The 21,452-nt window shown below is 41.1% G+C and overlaps 1 protein-coding gene across 1 annotated transcript in view; it reads left to right on the top strand.

The window, feature by feature from the left end:
- The first annotated feature begins 369 nt into the window (after positions 1-369).
- The window catches only part of IL20RA (interleukin 20 receptor subunit alpha), a 33,663-nt gene continuing 12,580 nt past the window's right edge, over positions 370-21,452 (top strand). Inside the window, exons 1-2 of the mRNA XM_052645992.1 lie at positions 370-550; positions 18,796-18,931. Coding sequence (XP_052501952.1) covers positions 442-550; positions 18,796-18,931 — 245 coding nt within the window. The 5' untranslated portion in view covers positions 370-441. The remainder of the gene's footprint in view (positions 551-18,795; positions 18,932-21,452) is intronic.

Here is a 21,452-nt window from a genome sequence, read left to right as displayed (position 1 = left end):
GGAAGACCCCGTGGAGAAGGAAATAGCAACCCCTCCAGTATTCTTGACTGGAAAACTCCACGGACAGAGGAGCCTGGTGGGCTACAGTCCATGGAGTTGCAAAAGAGAACGACACGACTTAGAGACGAAACAACAGTAACAAGTGACCTTGTTATTTGGGAGGCAGAAAGTCACGGATTCTCGGAGCTGCGAGCCCGACGGGCTTGGAGGAGAAGTCGGACACTCCCCCTGGCGCTGGCACCCAGCCCCGGCTCCGGCGGGACGCGGGTGGGGCTCCGCTGCAGCTCCGCCTCCCCGGGCACCCAGCCGATTGGAGCGCGGCGCTCAGCCTGAGCCCGGGCCCAGGGTGCGGAGGGGAGACGCCGCTCCCAGCGCCCGCGGCCCGAGGGGGCGTCCCACGCTGACGGGTACCTGCAAAGATGTGACCCAGCCCCGGCGCCCATGTGCGCCCGCGGACCCTCAGCGAGGGTGGCGGCCAGAGGAGCCCAGGCACCCGGCCTCCTTGCCCTGCTGTTCCTGCTGCTGGTGGCCGCGCCGACGGGACGGGCAGGTAGGAGTATCCGGATTTTGCTTTCAGGCGCGCGGAGCAGGAGGAGCGCAGGTCCGCGCGGGGAGCCAGGGAGCCCAGGGAAGAAACGCCGCTGCCTCGCGCGCGCTGAGAACTTACTCACACTTGTTGAGAGGGTGGCGGGTGACGGTGGAGGCAGGGACGGTAGTCGCTCCGAGTGGACCCGCAGGTGATAACTTGCGGTCGGCGAGAGTGCCCTTGCACATTGCACTTGCCGCCGCCCACCCTCGCCCGCGTCGCAGGCTGTCGCCACCCCCGCCGCGGCCCCACGGACCAGCTGCCCTTCTACAGGGAGCATCCCAGGGAAGGAGGCGATGCCTGAGCTTTAAAAATCCAAACGGGGAAGAGCTGGGCTCGCAGGGGACGGGAGCTAGAAAGGGGCAACGTTTCTAAAGTAAGATCCCTTTCCTGGGCAAGTCATTTTTTTCCCCCTTTGCAGTTTTGACCACGTACATCTAAGTGCCCTTTGATTTTTCGGAAGTAACAAAACTTTGAACTAATCTGTGATACAGGTTTTTTTGGTTTTGTTTTTAAGCTTTAACTCTACCAGCTGCAAGCCAGTAAATCAGAATGATTCATTAACTGATTTCTGTTTTCCTTCTGCATTTCTGGTATACGAGAAAAAGAATGTTTTTAAAGCAAGGTACCTAGGATCCTCTCTTTTTAAAAAATTTCAAGCAAGAGAGCTCGAAATACTGTATTTTGTGCAGATTTGGTCCAGGCCTCTATGTTTTTAACCCAGAACTGAATAATGACTGTGAATGCAGGAAGTTGTCCATGAAACTGTGGTGTCCTTAGTAATCAAAGAGCAAGTTGCAAAAGTTCAATATAATTACAAAGGTAAGAAAAGTGTGCATATAGATCTTGGAGAGATTTTTGGACAATAGACATTATGCACAAAAAGCTTCTCTTTCTCTTCTAAATCCTGAAGTTACCAGAAATGGTCATTCTTTTCTCTTGTGATAAATATCCCTAAGTAAGCTGAATGGGAAGAGACTGCTCCTGACTTCGCCAGATATTGAGCTTCAACTAACTGACAGGAATTTAGTTGTTTCTATTTCTAATCAAAGAAATAAAGCTTGCTCCTTGATTGGATTGGGAGGCTGACATTAGAAAGTAATAATATTCTTGGCTTCGAAGCAAAATTAGGGGAAAAAACAAAGAAACTCTCTCCTGACCCAGGTACTTTCTTGGCTCATCTTAAAACATTTCTGTCTTCTTCTGGGCCTCCAGGCACACTGAGAGCTGATGGGAGAATCAGGTGAGAAGGTACATGTGTTTATGTGGAATAGAGAGCTATCCTGTCTTGTTGGTTCCACCACCATATCTGTTGAGCCATGTGAACTTTCTAAGAATTATATGACATTGCCACATTCCAGTAGTAAATGATTTAATATTTCAAAAATTTTGGCACAAAAATTTGAAGTCATGCAACTCTGTGATTGGATCAGGCTGTACTACAATACCAAACCTCCAAAGAGAAAGAAAAAAAAAATTTCAATGTGGCATCAGCATTTTAGGAAAGTTCTTGGTATTTCATTTCAGGTAAACTTTTAAAGGAATTCGGAACATGTGTACTATACCCACAAGGCAGGAGGGACACAAACTCGACTCTATCAACTCTCCAGGGACAGAAGTTTCACTAGGAAGTTCATCATTATGGTTTGGCAGTCTGGTTCTGTTGGCCTAATCCCCTGTCTTATTTGTCACTGCAGATAAAGAATCCTGGTCAGCATAATATTAATGAGCATTTAAAGCCAGTAACAGAGAGTAGGAGGAGATGACCTGCCAAAGTCACGTATCTCCTCTCCTCAAATCCTTAAGAAACTTCCACTGCTGATAGAATCATTCTAAATTCTCCTGTGTGGTCTTATGTGACCCCCTCCTGCCTGTCTCTTCAGCCTCACTCACACCACTTAATTCCTACTATTGTGGACTTTTTCCAGTTCCTAGAGCAAACGAAACTCTTTTGCGTCACAGGGACTTCATACTTGCAATTCCTTGTGCTGGAATGTTCCAGCCTACTCTGTCTCTGGCTAACTCCTGTTCAGACTTGACATCTCACCTCCGGTGTGCCTCCCTCAAGAAGAGCTTCCCAAAATCCCCAAAGAGGGGGGAAAAAAATAGAGTTTATTGTGTCTATGAACAAAGGAGCCAGCTCTAGGTTTGGAGCTTTCGATATGGTCTAAATATTAAAATATCTCTGCTTGTTAGAACTAATATGCTATATTTAACACAGCAAGGGTATTTGTTGAAGTGTTTCTTCTTTGATATAAACACAGCAGTATCAGGTATTTTATTTCATGGAGAAGTTATTTTAAGATATTTTTCACACACACAAATGATTCCAGTGAACTAATTAATTTTTTTCATTGCTTTCTTCTTTTTAGCTTTTAATTTTGAGCTAATATGAGACTTACAGAAAAGCTCTAGAAATAATTGAGCTCTCATTAACCCCTTCACCCTGTTTTTCTTAATTTTAAGATCTGAACCATACAGGGTTCAGAACCGTGAAATTAACATTGATGTAACACTGTTCAGGCTTCCGAGGTGGCTCAGTGATAGAGAATCCGCCTGCCAATGCAAGAGACTTGGGTTCGAACCCTGTGTTGGGAAGATCCCCTGTTGAAGGAAATGGCAACCCACTCCAGGATCTGTCTGGGAAATCCCATGAACAGAGGAGCCTTGTGGGCTACAGGCCACAGAATCCCAGAGTCAGAAACAATTTAGCAGCTAAACAACAGTGTAACACTAGTCACTAAACTACAGACTTTGTTTCAGTTTCACCCTTTTCCCCACTAACTGCTTTTGTGTTCCAGGATCTCCATTATCTTTAGTTGCTGCGTCTCCTTCCTCTCCTCGAGTCTGTGACAGTTCCTCAGCCTCTGTTGGCTTTCATGTCCTGACACTTTAGGAGTCTTGGTCACGTTTCCCTCAGACTTGTCCCTCAGCATGGGTTCATTTGAGATTTCCTCATTAGAGTGAGATTATTCCCTTTGGGCAATAATACCACAGAAATGGCGTTATCTTTACCAGCCCATCCTATCAAAGGGTTTATGATATCAATGCATCTTCTTCCTGATGATGTTAACCTTGATCATTTGGTTTAGGTGGTGTCTGTAGGGTTTTTCACTGTAGAGTTCCTATTTTCACTTTCTGATTAATAAATATCTAGTGGAGAAGGAAATGGCAACCCACTCCAGTGTTCTTGCCTGGAGAATCCCAGGGATGGTGGAGCCTGGTGGGCTGCTGTCTATGGGGTTGCACAGAGTCAGACACAACTGAAGCGACTTAGCAGCAGCAGCAGCAGCAGTGGGAAGATATTGTGAGATGGGGCAAGTATCCTGTTTCTCCTCAAACTTACACCCACTAATTTTAATATTCATCAATGGATACTGGATGCAGTAACTGTTATGCTTAATGGTGATTTTTAAATTTCACTCTTTCCTTCTCAATTTATTGAATTGGAGTTCTAATGCAGGGAAGAGCCTTTGCTTCTACTTCATGTATTTATTTAGTTTCTTACATATATTAATATGGATTCATAAATATTTATTGTTTGAGTTATAATCCAATACTATTATTATTTAGTATTAATTTTATTGCTCAAATTTTCTGGCTTTGGCCATCAAAAGCTCTTTTAGTTTGGTTCCTGCATGCTTTCAACAGGCCCCATTCTTTCCTGAGCATTTCATTACTTTGTAGCATCACAAAATATTTCAAATTCATCTCGTATTTTCCCTTCCCCAGGTCTGAATGGGCTTCCCAGGTGGTGCTAGTGGTAAAGAACCCGCCTGCCAGTGCAGAAGACAGAAGAGACACTCGTTTGGTCCCTGGGTTGGGAAGATTCCGCTGGAGGAGGGTATAGCAATCCACTCCAGTATTCTTGCCTGGAGAAGCCCACGGACAGAGAAGCCTGGTGGGCTACCGTCCATAGGGTCACACAGAGTCGGACACGACTGAAGTGACTTAGCACGCAGGCATGAAGGGCTGAATCAGCCACTTCCCTAAGGAGCTCTAGTTCCTTCTCCTGGAGAATAAGATCTAGAAACCAAAATCTCGTTGCTGGGTGTGCTCATTGCTGCTGGAATGTTGTTTCTAGGCCCTCTTTTAAAAAAAAAAAGCTGACTGGCAATGTTAAAATTAAATATTTCTTCTGCTTTATTTTCAGAATTCTTTTTGATACAGAAAACTAGGCTTGAAAAGACCTTAAAATCCCATCCAACTGCTTCTCTTGTGAATCTCTTCTGCAGCATAACTTCCATAACTCTGCTGTTGAAGCACCTCCCATCATAGGAAACTCACTACCTGACACCCAAGTCACTATGTCCTGTCGTTGCAGACTTCCAGCTACTGGGATATTCTTCTGTGTAATGAGCTGAGATCATGATCTCTTTCCTCTTTTCCCATTGTCTCTCTCAGAGTTGGTCCTCACTCTGAGTGGATCAAGTTGTACAGAACAAGCTGCTCAGCTCATTGACTGCAATCATCACATTCCCTCTGTCTTCTTTCATCTCAGCTAACCACCTCCCCAGTTACATCATGCCAGGTCCCTGTCTCTTCTGATCTTTTCTGTAGGTGTGTGTTCCGGATTGTCCATAAGCTCTCAGGTGGGTCGTGATGAGATGGCTCATCTGCCACATTTTAAACACTACCCCTGGCATGTTGGTCCTTAAGTGATTTAGCATCAGGTTCTTGGTGAACACAGGTCTCTAATGCCTAAAAGTTACCCTCCCTTTTTATCTTCGTTATCTTCTCCTATGAGACACAGACCTTGACCCCTCATTTAAACTCATAATTTCATATAAACATAATTTCATCTTGCAGAGGCAGTTTTCTTTCTCTTCACTTCTTAGATTATGGAGAATGGGAAATATGGCATAATGTTTTGGCTAGAGCTGGTGAAATCTGTGATGATGGACTTAATGATGATGGAATGCAATTAATGAGACTTTTCTGGGAAGGAAATTTTTGCTGATTACAAATATTATCTATTCAAAATCAGTTCTATTTTTCAATGCAGTGCTCACTGCATTGCACGTGGAGATGCCAAAATGACTTCCGCTCAACTTTTCCAATCACTTTATGCGCGGCTTCATCAAATGCCAGCTCCACCTCCAGGCACGGAGAATGGCATACCTCTCTTCCACAGGTTTGTCAGGAAGTTTTCCTTACACATCTTGAGTCTGAGCATGTATGCCTTTCATCCAGCCTCCTGAAATTTCCGTTTCATGCAATTACACTTGTATTTTGGTAGTATGAGATATTTTGGCAAGTGTATCCTCTTAGTTAAAGCTTCTGTTTACATTCCTTCCCCCATTTAAATTTCCTCCTTTTCAATGTTGCAGATTTTTTTTTCTCCTACATCAATCCCTTCCTTTGCACTTTCAGGTAACTTGGCGGCCCTTAAAGCATTCATTGTTCTCATAAATAAACATTATGTTCATTTTTGAGGACAGATGTGAGCAACAGAGGCCGACTATATTACTTTTCTAGGGCTGCCATAATAAAGTACCTCAGACTGGGTGGCTTAGATCAGTATAAATTTACTATCTCACAGCTCTGGAAGCTAGAACTGAAAAAAAAATGGTAGGAGAGCATCTGTTCCACGCCTGTCTCCTAGCATCTGGTGGTTGCTGGCAATCCTTGGCATTCCTTAGCTGTTGAGCACCACTCCAGTCCTCTCTGCCTTCCCACAGTGCTCCTTTTGTCTCTTCACATAATCTTCCCTCTGTGCATGTCTCTCTTTGCATCCAAATGTTCCATTTTTATAAGGATACCAGTCATATTGGATTGAAGCCCATGAGGTACTGGAGGTTGGGATTGCAACATACTCCTTTCAACATACATTCATAACACCAACCATACCCTCAAGGGGCTTCCCAGGTGGCTCAGTGGTAAAGAATTCGCCTGCAACGCAGGAGACCCGGGTTCAATCTCTGGGCGAGGAAGATCCTCTGGAGGAGGAAATGCCAACCCACTCCAGTATTCATGCCTGGAAAATTCCATGGACAGAGTAGCCTGGCAGGCTACAGTCCATGGGGTTTGCAAAGAGTTGGACATGACTGCGCAACTGAGCAGGCACACACCATACCCTCAAAGACTTGGAGGTTAGTGAGCAGGACCCATGAGCTTGGCTCCTAAAGTGAAGAAAAGCTGCCTTTTCAATCCTATGTAGTTCTCCTCAACATATTTATTAATCTATGTCCACTGCCAAATGGAAACTTTTGCAGAGGTGTCACACCTGAAAGCCTCCCTTGAGAATGTAAAGGGCATAGATGAGTCTTCTCTTACACTTTCTGTAGCATGAACATAAGAGAGAGCCACCATTTTGTAATATATGCAAACACGGAATCATAATGATGTATGACTGAGACTAATATAATGTTTATGCCAATTATCTCAATTTTTAAAAAAGAGAAACATCAATGGATGTGTATTAAGATGATGGAGTTAAAAATTTCTTCAGCAGAGGGGTTCACTCTTTTCCAACCCCTACCTCCTGCCTCCATTTCTCTGTGGGGGCACTTTCCTGCAAAATCTTGCTCCAACATGGACCATTTTCATGCTTAAGGCTAATTACTCATATGATTCCAAGTCAGCCTCCCTCCTCCATTTTTCATTAAAACGTATATGTTTAAAAGGTTCTCTAAATTATCTACTAAATGCTTTATGTTGTTATTTTTTAAGTTGACTAATGGTTGGTTTAATACAAAATAGAACAGCATTATGTACCTTAGGAGTAAATAACTTAGGGGAATGAGGTATTTGAGCTGATCAGATGTAATGAAAAAGAATCAGCTTCTTACCCCCACACATTCATTTTGAGTTTTCATAAGTTAAAATATAACTTGATGCAATGTGATTTTTAAATAACCTTCTTTTGAGTATTTTCATTTATTCATTCACTTACTCAGAGTCATTCATTCATATATTTCAGGAACTGTTCTAAGTATTGAATTGAACAAGAAAGCAAGAACGCTTTCTTTGTAGAGCTTTTAATCTCAGATGATTACAGTATAAATGCCAGAACTGAAGAAACCAAGCTTCTTTAGAAGCACAGAATAAGGCAACTGCTCCAATTTAGGAGTCAAGCAGAGCTTTCTATGAAAAGGGAAACTGAAACTTATGAGAATTGCCAATATACTCATTGTATTTTTCATTTAAAATACTAGCAAGAAATTAAATCCTGCTCTAAGCATATTCTATCTGTAAATGACCAGGTAGTTAATATTCCTTTTCCACACTTATATTTCTTTCTTATAAAGCTACTAATCAACAAACAAAACCCAACAACAAATAGCAAAATCCTACGAAAAGGAGAGATTTTATTTTTTGAGGGTGGTATTGCCAAATGGATAGAGTAAGGAGCTTTGCAGGTTATGGACAGCCTGACCTCAAGGTCCTTGACAGCCTCACCAGGTCATTGTGGACTGCGGCTCTACTCAGTGCTGAGTCCATCTGCAAACAGTTATCAAAAGGCACCCATGTTACAGCTGCAGTTTTCTAAGAAGGCTGGTATCCTAGGTGCTGTTTCCTGCTTCCTGAATCAACACAGTCCTCTGTTAGCTTTAATAGCAAGAGCAAGGGAATGTCTGCATTGATCCATTTTCTGCATTGATCCCGGAGAAGGTCCACTGTTGTCAGTACCTTATCCTGACCAGTGTTTTTCTAACATCTTTGTGGCAGGATAACTACCCCTAAGAGCTGATCTTCAGAGGGACCTGTGTTGCACATGGATCCCCTGTCCATTGTGTTACATTTATTTACACAACTTCATCAAGGCATAATCCTTGTCAAAGGCATAATCACTGTCAAAAACATCAAAGCATTGACTTGTCACTACGGAGAAGAGTTAGCCCACTGAAAAAGAATGCATCTTTCTGACTGTATTTTTAATGGCTGCTATACACTTCTGTCTTCATCTTATTTGATTAGACAGCTTGAGATCACACTCTCAACCTCATTTGCCTCAAAATCCCAATCAACAATGAGCAGAAGTAAATACTTCTGATTACTTCCAAATCTACACTAAGTAATTATTTTTAAGGCTTATTTTTTTTGTTTGTTTTTCTTACTTTTTTCTATTTTTCTCTGTCTTCTCACATTTTTATCTTGTTCATATTCTCTCTGAATATGTGAAGTGATAGAGAGATCAGTGGAAAAACTGTATTACGTATGTGAGGATAAAATGAAGTACTGGATTTGAAAATGAAGTGAAAGATAAAGTGGATGATATATGTTGATATTTAATAAATATCTGTTGATGGAACTTGGAGCTCCCAATAGTTGTTCTTTCCAATACCTTAGTGGCTCCAAATGGGTTCTCTCTGTTCTTTCTCGTCATGTATTTATTTTTAGTTTTTTGCTTGCGCTGGGTCTCTGTTGTTTCATGCGGGCTTTCTCTAGTTGCAAAGGGTGGGGACTACTCTTTGTTGTGGTGAGTAGGCCTCTCACTGCGAGGGCTTCTCTTACTGGGGAGCGGAGGCTCTAGGCACACAGGCTTCAGGAGTCACAGCACTCAGGCTCAGTAGTTATGTTGGGCAGCTTAGTTGCTCCGCAGCATGTGGAATCTTCCTGGACCAGGGATTGAACCCATATCCCCTGCATTGGCAGGTGGATTCTTATCCACTGTTCCACTAGGGAAGTCTGTCTCTGTTCTTTCTTCTGTCTTTTCCTTTATGAGGCAAGTTATTGAGTGAGTTGTAGAGACCACAACGCACATGTGAATATTCTTTCCCACAGTTACTGTGATCATCACTTTGGATAGACACTTTGGCAATCACAAAATGTGGAGAAAATCAAACCCTTGCCCTCAAAAAGCCAATTTCTGAAAGGGAAGGGAAAGCATTCACACAAGAAATGACATAAGCCAGTGGGACTGATTCTCTAACAATGGGACCAACATATGCAAACTGATAATGCCATCTTCAAAATAGGCATTTTAGGAAGCTATGCACAAAAATCTGACAGTGTTTTTCCTAAACTCCTTTTTTCAGAGTTCTGGATAGAACCTGCATATGTTGGTCAGAATAGCCCATTAAGTGGCAAACCTCATCTTGAAGGTGTGGTTTACTTTTCAAAATCTTTCAGAGCCACGTCCAAGCAACTTGTATAACCAAGCTAAGAAATGCTATGTTGGGCAAAAACAAGGTGTGCCTATTTTTAAAAAATGAGATGGAATTTTTGCATATTTATAACCTACCTCTGAAGACAGTTGTAGGTAAAAAGATCTGTGTTCCAAATGCCAGAGCTGAGCAATGCCGGGAATAATTATAAACTGTCCCAAGGAAACTGCTTGGAAGATGTGCACTCTTTTTGATGGATAAATGCCAATATATTTATTTTAAGAAGTAGTCTCAATCTTAAAGTCCTATTTACTCTCATGTACCAACAGCAATATTCCAGAACATGTTTAAGCACGTAGATTTACTTATTGAGGTGTGGCTGTAAAGAAATAACATGTTTTTCATGTATGACTTATGTATCACTCATCCATATAAACATTCACATACTTGGCAGGGAAAGCGTGTATTGATGGATTATGTCCAGATGTAGAAAATACCTGCTCTGTAAGAGCAGGGCCTTCTGTGTGTTTCTGTCTTCCAGGGCACCTTAGTAACTGGTAGTTTCTATTTCTAGTAGGTGCCTGGTAATGAGGTTGAATGACTGATATGACTAAGTATACTTCTACCAGGAAGATTCAGGGAAGGAGAAATACTCAGGTTTTCCTCATTGAATTTCTTATATATCTCCTTAGAAGCAATTTTCAGTTCAGTTCAGTTCAGTCGCTCAGTCATGTCCGACTCTTTGCGACCCCATGAATCGCAGCACACCAGGCCTCCCTGTCCATCACCAACTCCCGGAGTTCACTCAGACTCATGTCCATCGAGTCAGTGATGCCATCCAGCCATCTCATCCTCTGTCGTCCCCTTCTCCTCCTGCCCCCAATCCCTCCCAGCATCAGAGTCTTTTCCAATGTGTCAACTCTTCGCATGAGGTGGCCAAAGTACTGGAGTTTCAGCTTTAGCATCATTCCTTCCAAAGAAATCCCAGGGCTGATCTCCTTCAGAATGGACTGGTTGGATCTCCTTGCAGTCCAAGGGACTCTCAAGAGTCTTTTCCAACACCACAGTTCAAAAGCATCAATTCTTCAGTGCTCAGCTTTCTTCACAGTCCAACTCTCACATCTATACATGACTACTGGAAAAACCATAGCCTTGACTAGACGGATCTTAGTCGGCAAAGTAATGTCTCTGCTTTTTAATATGCTATCTAGGTTGGTCATAACTTTTCTTCCAAGGAGTAAGCATCTTTTAATTTCACGGCTGCAGTCACCATCTGCAGTGATTTTGGAGCCCAAAAAAATAAAGTCTGACACTGTTTCCACTGTTTCCCCATCTACTTTCTATGAAGTGATGGGACCAGATGCCATGATCTTCGTTTTCTGAATGTTGAGCTTTAAGCCAACTTTTTCACTCTCCTCTTTCACTTTCATCAAGAGGCTTTTGAGTTCCTCTTCACTTTCTGCCATAAGGGTGGTGTCATCTATATATCTGAGGTTATTGATATTTCTCCCGGCAATCTTGATTCCAGCTTGTGATTCTTCCAGTCCAGCGTTTCTCATGATGTACTCTGCATATAATTTAAATAAGAAGGGTGACAATATGCAGCCTTGACGTACTCCTTTTCCTATTTGGAACCAGTCTGTTGTTCCATGTCCAGTTCTAACTGTTGCTTCCTGACCTGCATACAGATTTCTCAAGAGGCAGGTCAGGTGTTCTGGTATTCTCATCTCTCTCAGAATTTTCCTTCAGTAACAAACTTTGTAATGATTGTGCAGTCACTTCTTCCCATAACACTGTTCTTTGGAGCATTCCCTAAAGGCAGCAAGTGAGTATCCTAGCAGAGAGATCTCTGTTGTCCTAAGAATGCTTGGACTCAAGCACCCTCCGAATGGTTGAATAACCGCAGGCAAGTTGGTCCCCTCTCTGGGCCTTTATTCAGCTGTGAAAGGAGAACAGTAACGATGGAGGACAACATTGTTGTTGTTTAGTCACTAAGTCGTGTCCGGCTCTTTGCGGCCCCATGGACCGTAGCCCACCAGGCTCCTCTGTCCATGGGGATCTCCAGGCAAGAATACTGGAGTGGACTGCCATTTCCTCCTTCCATGGGTCTTCCTGGCTCAGGGATAGAACTTGTGTCTCCTGCATTGGCAGGTGGGTTCTTGACCATGGAGCCACCAGGGAAACCCATGAAGGACAAGGCTGAGCTAACAATTACTGAGTTCTTTCTTTGTACCAGGCACTATTTTAGGAACCTTATTTAATCATCCCAACAAGCCTATGAGGCAGATAATAATATTGTTTCATTTTACAAATGAGGAAATTGAGTGCAGAGGCTAAATAACTTACTTCAGGGCACACAGCTTAGGTAAGCGGAGAGCAGGGAGCAGGTGTCAGTGTGGCTCTAGAACTCTTGTTTTTATGACTTCTCTCCGACCTACTCACATAAACAATTATTAGAAGCCATTGAGATAGAGCAGGTGGCCGTGCCCCGTGTAACAACAAGCAGTCCTATTATAGACAAAGCAGAGGCCGTACTCAAGTTAAACAGCAAATGGGCTAAGCAGTAATAGGGAAATAGTAGCAGAATTGGTAGAGAAAGAGAATCAAGTTCAGAGGAACTAATGTTAACTCCAAACCGTACTCTCCTTCATAGAAGACAGTTAAGTATATTTTCTCAGGTAAACAGTTCCTACATCACACTTGAAATGTTGGTTAGACGATTCACTTTTTTTTATTTCTTATTTTACTTTACAATACTGTATTGGTTTTGCCATACATTGACATGAATCTGCCACCGGTGTGTATGAGTTCCCCATCCTGAATCCCCCTCCCACCTCCCACCCCATATCATCTCTGTGGGTCATCCCAGTGCACCAGCCCCAAGCATCCTGTATCCTGTATCGAACCTAGACTGGCGATTCGTTTCTTACATGATATTATACACGTTTCAGTGCCATTCTCTCAAATCATCCCACCCTCTCCCTCTCCCGCAGAGTCCAAAAGTCCGTTCTATACATCTGTGTCTCTTTTGCTGTCTTGCATACAGGGTTATCATTACCATCTTTCTAAATTCCATATATATGCGTTAGTATACTGTATTGGTGTTTTTCTTTCTGGCTTACTTCACTCTGATAATCAGCTCCAGTTTCATCCACTTCATTAGAACGGATTCAAATGTATTCTTTTTAATGGCTGAGTAATACTCCATTGTGTATATGTACCCCAGCTTTCTTATCCATTTGTCCTTCCCCAGCCACTGCAATTATATTTCAAGCGCTCTTAAAAAGTGAATCGTCTCAGCACTGTTTATAATACACGATTCACTTTTTAAGAGCACTTGAAATATAATTGCAGTGGCTGGGGAAGGAGGAAAGAAGAGTTAATATTTTTCAGGAGAAATAATTTAAAACTTAAGACCAAAGAAAATATGCCTTTCCTTTTAGCATGAAGTTAGAACAATGCTTCATCTGCTGGAAGGCAGAGACACTGCTTAGCTCTCCTTTGGTGGAGGGTGGGATGAGATATTTACAGCTTTGCTTCCTGAAATTGATTAATCGCCCTCTGGTGCCCTTTTGTACTTCAACTCTTCTTAACCCCATTTCCTACAACAGAAAACTCAGTCAGGTGATTTTTTTTCTCTTCTTTTGGTCTTACAAGGTAGTAAAGTATTTTCCTGTTTTGAAAGACATTTATAATATGTGGCAACCACTTGCCATGAGCTGCTCTTCCTTCATTAAAAATATGTTGAGTATCCCTTGTGTACAGTGCAAGTTTCCCAGGGTTATTTCAAGCTATCAAGGTTTGGTAGTTCAGACTGTATCACCCTCATTCAGATGCTCATGTGAGGGTCCTGCTCTGTCTTCATGACGTATGTGAGCCAAGAAGTGGTTCGTTCAGTTCAAAACTATTTGCCAGGCACTGGGGATACAAAGGCTCTTGTAAGATATGGTGCCCTGTGTCAAACAGCTCAGAGCCTGGTGATTGCTTCACTGCTTCAGCTGCAGAAAGACAGATGGGGCTGGAGACTTTCTCAGGGCAGAGCTGGGCAGGGCTTCCTCAATGCTGAGGTTCCCAAGTTAATGAGCCTGCAAAACTTGAATGGCCCCAAGGGGAAGTCCCCAGAAGCAGCCACATTTGACTGTTCAGCCTCTTACAGTCTGGTAGTTTTCCTCAGAAGTGCATGAACATATTGTCCATAAAGGGTAAGTCAGAAAGTCTCAGCCCCAGAAGACAGAGGTTTGGGTAACCATGAGACCAGTTAACCCTCCATGAGTTCACGCTGAAAACCTCACCATTTTTTACTGGTGTTCATCAAGTACTAATTTATGCATTGATTTTTCCCACAGTGTAATGAAATAGAAATACCTTTTACTGTCAGGCATATGATTAAAACTGCAACATATTTAGACAGTGACCTTAGTATTATCTTTGAGGCCATTAGGAAAATGTCATACTATTTCATTACACTTACAGAAAGGTAACTATAAGATAACTCTTGGAACTAATGCAGCAGCCACACTTTGTAAAACTCCACTAATGAACTTGTCAAAGACTTACCCATTTCAAATGCCATTTATCTATTCTCTTTCTACTAAAGGACCCAAGAGGAGACAAAGGACCTTTTCTTTATGGTGCTATAACATAGATGAAGCTGGGCTAGAAGGCTTTCCCAAAGGCCAAGATATAACGAGAGGAAAATAAACACAAAGAGGGAACACAAGTCTAAATGACATGACTTACAAGCTAGAGCTAACTCATCATTACTTGGGAGTTCATTAAGTGGGTCCTCCTTGCTGACCTCTCACAGCTTTGTTAGGGTAGAAGCCATCTTTTCTGTTGTTTTTCACACTCCATTTATAGGCTGTATTCCCTGTGTTGTACAATATATCCTTGTAGCTTATCTTATACATAATAGTTTGTGCTTCTTTATTCTCTTCCCCTGTATTGCCCTTCCTCCCACCCCACTGATAACTGCTAGTTTGCAGAAGCCACCTTAATTACCCATAATCCAAGGGGACCCCGCCTCAAGTCTCCCTCCCATTGCCCAACATTCACACCCCCATCAGGAAAGCTCAAAGGGAGCCCAAAATTCTGGTCCCTTTCTGAGGTCTTCTGAATTTCACTTTCTCTTGAAAGAAATGCCTCCTACCCAGTGAGTGTCATCAGAAATGCCCAATCCCTTTTAGGGTATACCATGCATACTCTCCACAATATCACAACACAATCATGTCATTAAAATAGCACAGGCCAATATTCATTGAATGGAGGCACACAAGGGAAAATAAGGCGTCTTCTAATTCCAAAAGATATTTAGGGAGAGAGTACCAAAATTATTAAGGGTATAAAACAGCTAAGCAAGTTAGGGGTTTGCAGGTAATTTGGTGTGACCAGTGAACATAGTGCATTTGGCTGAATACCATAAGGAGAGGCCAGACCAGACTGTGGAGACCCTTGTTCCAAACCAAAGTTGTGGTGGTACAGCACTCCTAGAAATAAAATTATGTGTACCAATCCAAAACTTTGTGATTTGGGATATTAAATAGAAGGACTCTCAGAAGATCAGATCTGTACTCGCAGGCCATAAATCAATGTGAACAAAAGTGCTTTTGTAACTCACAGATCAGCACATGACTCCTGATATCAATGTGGGTATGACATATTTTCACTTGGATGTTGATTAAATTATCTTATCAGTACTGGCAGGTTAAGAAAATGACTTATCTCAGTTGGAACATTTATTCAGGAGTGTTTTCTTTATGTTTTTCCAAACTGGAAACAAATAGTACCTACGACTTTGTAAAGATGATAACACCACAAGGAAATACTAGTTATCGATTACGCTTTTTTTTAATGTGCTATTTCTCCCCCTCAGAAACAAGTATGAACTCTATTTTCTATCATTCTTTTGCATCATCAAAAGGCAAATATTCCTTGATAAATCTTCATCTGTTGATGTAGCTTACAAAACAGGCATCGAAAATAGAGCTCCCGGCTGGTGCCACCCCACTTTCCATATCCATAGCCAGCATTTTGGTGCCAGCTCAGCCATCCTCATTGGGGTTGCTGCAGTTGTGGTCTCACCCGTCTCTCCAGGTCTATTCTTGCTCTCATTCAATCTTTTCTTCTCTCAATAGTGAAGTAATCCATTTGAGATACAAATAGGCTCTTGACTTCCACTGCCTAAAAGGCATCAGTGCTTTTCTGCTGTATTTCAATTATATCCCAACTTCCTTTCCAGGGTTTACAAAGACGGGGGTGACGGTGGGAGATCTAGCCCCTTTGAATTTCTTCAATCACAATGTGGCCAGTAGCCTTCACTTTTTCCAGCCACACTGACATTTTGACTGTTCCAAGGCCATGGTCTTTTTGGATTGGCATTTCCCCACCTCTGGAGTCTGCCTGGAACACTGCCCTCCTACCTCACAGCTGACTCTTAAGCCCCTATCTAAGTAGGTTCTGTGACCCACTACTCCAACCTTATTCTCTTCCATAGCTGGGTCACCATGTGCTTGTTTGATTTTTGACTTGTCAATGATGTCTCTCTTCCCACTAGTCTGGGATCTCCACAAGGGCAGGAACATACCTGCTTATTCATCATTATGTATCCACATGGTGGCAGCTGTATTAGTTTCCTGGAGCTGCCATAACAAAGTACCATAAACTGGATGGCTTAAAATGACAGAAATGTATTCTCTCATAGTTCTGAAAGCTAGAAGTATGAAACCAAGGGGCTGGCAGTGCCATGCCCCCTCTAAAGCTTGTGACGGAAGCTCCTTCTTCACTTTGACTAGCTTCTGGTAGTAGCCAGGCTTCTTGACTTACAGATGTATCACTCCAATCTTCCATCTTCAAGTGGTGTATCCCTATGTCTTCAGATTTTTTTTTGTTGTTGTTGTTATTTTAGGGCTGTCCCTGAGGCAATGCTTTGATTTATTGACTAGAGGATATCCAAAACAGATACATTTTCTGCCTAGGAAATCTATAAGATAATGTCAATACAAATGAATCTAAAGGACAAAAGCTAAGGATATTCTTCCCCCAGAAATAGTGTACCAAACAGCAACATCCATTTTAAAATATATTTCTATTAAAGATGTTTACTACTCTGAATCCTTATTAGTGTATTTAATGGATTGGCTAAAAAGTTCATGATAAGATGTTGTGGAAGACACCAAATGAACTTTTTGGCCAACTCAATATAATGTGTTTAACAGAGCATTTATCTTTTTTAAAAAATTCAAAAAATTGTTGCTGTAACCCTCACTTGTAATTAAAAGTCTAAGAAGTTTTCGTTCTTCTCATTGGTTTTTAAAATGTTTTCATAAAGATGAAATGAAACTACTAAATAGAAGATTTTTCAAGATTTCGACCGCAGTAGTCCTTTATGACATCACTGGATATGAAGGGAACCATTTCTTTCTTCCTCCATTTAACTTGTGTTTTTTTTTTAAGTGATTGATTTCTGTTAGTTTCTCTAAGTTTTAGACTCTTTGTTGTATTAGATACTAGTGCTGGGTAACAAGCTACCTCAAAACTTAGCAGCTTAAAGCAACAAATATCATCTCTCAGTTTCTGTGGGTCAGGAGTCCAGTAATGGCTTATCTGGTGGTTCTGGCTGAGGGTCTTTCATGAGAGAATAGTCAAGAGTATATATGAGAGTATAGATGACTGAGGCTGCAGTCATCTGAAAGTTTTATTGGGACTGGAGGATCCACTTCTAAGCTCACTAATGTGCCTTTGGGCAAGAAATTTCATTCAGTTTTTCTTGGAGGCCTGTCACTTACCACAAGGTCCTCTGTGGAGAACTGTTCACAAAAAGACAACCGACCTTTCCTAGAGTAAATAATCCAAAAGAGAGAAAGCAAGGTGGCAGACATAGTATCTTTTATAATCTAAGAAGAAATGATGTACTCTCACTTCTGTCATACTCTATTGGTCACGTAGACCAACCCAGCTGCAGTGTGAGAGGGGAATATGCAGGCTGTGAGTGCCAGGAGGAGGGGATTACTGAAGGTCATCTCGGAGACTGGCCACCAAAATTGTGGCAATACATACAATTTATCCATAATGTAAACTTGCAAAGAGGTTCACAACATTTATAATGAAATATGTTTTATTTTCGAAAAATAGAATGGTATGATGAGAAAATTGTTTAATGTTTTGATATTGTCACATTATTAATTCTCTTTATTTAACCTATTACTCCTTTTATTTAAACTATTACAATATTTATTTTTTAATAATTTCTCTACAGAGAATTTCTAGAAATTAATCCTTTAGGATACAGAGTTTGTAACATTTTAATAATTGATACAGCATTTTAAGCTTCCCTGCTGGCTCAGTCAGTAAACAAATGCCTGCTATTCAGGAGACCTGAGTTTGATCCTTGGTTCAGGAAGTTCCCCTGGAAAAGAAAATGGCCACACACTCCAGTATTCTTGCCTGGAAAATCCCTTGGACAGAGGATCCTGGCAGGCTACAGTCCATGAGGTCACAAAGAGTCAGACACAACTGAGCAACTAAACCACCACATAGCATTTCTAGAGGATCGCTTAAACAATTACAAAACACTAATCAAAATTTCTGTTGAATCATTGAGCATTAATGATTGACAACACATTTCAGGGGGTAATTTATTTCAGAAAAGCAAGGTGGTTTAAAACAATCATATTATTATTTCTCACAGTTCTGATGATTAGCTAGGGCTCAGCTGGATGGTTCTTCTGCTGGCCTCTCTCAAGGCATCTCACACAGCTTTAGTCTGAGGCAAATGGGGCTACAGTGTCCACAGTGGCTTCATTCTGGCCCCTTGGCTGGAAAGCTGGGCTCAGCTGGGATGCTAGAACAGCTGGACATCTCCCTTGCCATATGGCCTCTTGACATGGTTTGTCCAGCAGAGTAGCCCACTTTTTACATTGCAGTGCAGGGCTTTCAAACGAGCAAAAGTGAGCGCTCACAGGCCTTGTTAAGGCTCAGTCTCAGAATCACTTCTGTTGGTTAAGGAGGGTCATAAAGTCAGGTCGGGCTGGAAGGAAGTTCACAGAGCACGAGTACTGGAAGGTACCGCTTCTTGGGGGCTGTATCTAGAGACCAGCCACCACAGGTTAGGTCTTCCTTTCTCTCCACTAAACCCTCACTTCCCCTCTACTCCTTTTTCAGTTCCCTGTGTCTCTGGTGATCTGTATAAACCTACAAATGTCACCTTCATATCCATAAACATGAAGAATATCCTACAGTGGAACCCCCCAGAAGGCTTACAAGGCATGGAAGTTAGTTATACTGTGCAGTATTTCATGTAAGTTGATTCTTTTTCTTTGTTTTATTTATAAAAGCAAGACTTAGACCCCTATGCAAAGATTAACAAACCATCTATTACATTAAATGAGTGTTTGAAGAGAAAGAGAGATTTTAGATATTTCCTGTTAAATTATCTTGTTATGTTTTGTTAGATTAAATTAGACAATAATGTCTTCATGTAAACAGAGTGTTTAGTGCTTAGGCAAGAGGAAATATTTAAATGGAGAAAAGAAGTTGATCAAAATGTTATTCTGTGGCTGAGCAAACAAGGAGATCCATCACCTCTGAAACATGTAAACTTATTAGAATTACAGGGTATTTTTAAGTGAAACTGAGCACAGAATTCTGTACAACTCATGGTTTTTATTAAAGATAGTAATGAATGGACATTTCCACTTTTCACCTCTCCCTCAAAACTCATGAGAAACAAGAAAGAATGCAAAATGATGAGCGAATGTGGGGTAGATTGTCACTCCCATACCCATTCACCTAGTATTTAAAGAACTGCTCCTTTCAAAGAGTAACTGTCCCAGAGAATCCAGCAACCTATCCCTAATTACTGAAAGGGAGAAAGAAAAAAAAATGAACGTAAGTTAAAAGTTCCTGAAAGCTTTCTTGTGGAAACAGAAAGAAAATTCAGACAAGTAATTGTCTGTAGTTTTGAGTCCATAAACAACGTGGTCGCTAATGGTAAATGTCAAAGAAGAGATAAACAGTCAAAGAGAAGAAGATTCTAAGACTCCAAGTGGAAGAACTTTTTTTAAAAGCAAGATGGCAGAACTTAGGAAGAAGATAGAAAACAAAAATGTTTTATGGAGATGAAAAATCTATTATAGTTGATAGCAATAATTGAACAGGTAATAATGACTGTCTGGAATTGCATATTATAAATGCATGCTCTGCCTAGGAAAATTTAATAAAAATAATAGGAAGACATCCTGGTGAAGTTACTGAACTTTGAAAAAGTGACATGATTTATAACCATCATAGTAAAAGCAATGATTTCTATCTGCAACACTCAGCTGATGGCAGTGATACATCTTCTGAGGGAAATATAGTTGTGACCTAAGACTCCCACCAAGTTCAACAAATGTATTTTCAAGCAGATGGAACTTGGGATATCACTCTGCTGAGACTTTCTTGCAGAAAGTTGGGAAGGGAAACACTAATTAAAGAGGATCTCCAACTGAAAGAGATAAAAAAGAACCTAAAGAATCTTAATAATGACAAGATTGTGGCAAAAAAGATGAATAGCATGCACTGAAACCATCTAAATGCAGAACTGAGTCTAAATAGCAGTGAGAAATGTGGTTACAGACTTTCTTTGAATGTTTGAACTTAATAATATAGCAAATCATAAGGTGGGGAAAGACTGTATGTGTACTAACTTTTATAGCACCAAGGTATTATATGTGATCCAAAATGAAAATGTTATCATTTGAATAACTAAACTCTCAATATCTTTCATGTATGATTTTCTTAATTTAAACTATCTTATTAAAAGATATTAAGAACTAATATCTTGTGGTGATGAAACGTTTGAACTGCAGTGATTTATTTCAGTTTAATTTCTTTCTCATTAAAGTTCAAATCAAATTAAATTTACTATTTTTATTAAAATCATAAGTATGGCATAATCGAGTTTTTGTCTATGTATTCAATTATTGAATCATTCTTCTGGGTACATATAAGCACAGTGAGATATACAGAATCACATGTACCAAATGTTTCAGGGTAATGGGCTTCAGGATAATTTATTTATCTCTCCATTATACTTTTTTGATTGTGTGAGTTTAAAAAATGTACCATATTCACCAAAAAAAACCCAATAATGTCGTTTTTGTCTTTGAAAAAAAAAATATTCTGACCATTAAAGGCAATGGAAGACTTAGGCTGCTATTCACAATGGCCTCGTTTATCTAGACCCTCATGCTTGTTGCCAGTGTTCCTCAGAAACCAGTATTTTAGGGAAGAGGCATCGCTCTGTCAAGAGAAATGGCTCGTGAGCGTGCCCTTGCCTCCTTTTCCGATAGCTGGAGCAGGGAGCTTGCTCTGTTCTTCATGCGTCTGTGTGATTCAGAGAAGGATTTTTTTTTAAAGTCATCACTGCTCTGAGAGCAGATAATTTAGATTATGTGCATTTCAAAAAAGAATATTGGAAAATAAACTTTTCATTTTGGAATTCTTACAGCCCCTGAGCCTGCGGATGGCGCGCAGGAATACAGGGTAGTGTGTGTCACCAACAGACTCCACGCTCGGTTCCGAAGGCGAACAGTGCTGGGTTCACAGCCAGGCTGTGGACCTAGCTGGTTATAGATTATACATTTTTACTTTTGAGTGAAGCTTGTTTCCAAGTAAAGCATGAAATTTTAGCAAAAGTTTAAATTATATCTACATGAGGAATTTAACGCAGAAAATATAGTGTAGCATTAAAAGCACAAGTTTTAGCATCAGAGAAAGCGGTTAAAATCCCAGCTATGCCTGTTCCTAGTCAGACTAACTTGAGCAGCTCCATTAAC

Source organism: Budorcas taxicolor, chromosome 9 (genome assembly GCF_023091745.1).
Source record: "Budorcas taxicolor isolate Tak-1 chromosome 9, Takin1.1, whole genome shotgun sequence".
NCBI classification, from domain to species: domain Eukaryota; kingdom Metazoa; phylum Chordata; class Mammalia; order Artiodactyla; family Bovidae; genus Budorcas; species Budorcas taxicolor.
Note: the sequence above shows the minus strand (reverse complement) of the source record. Positions and strands in the feature narration are given on the sequence as shown.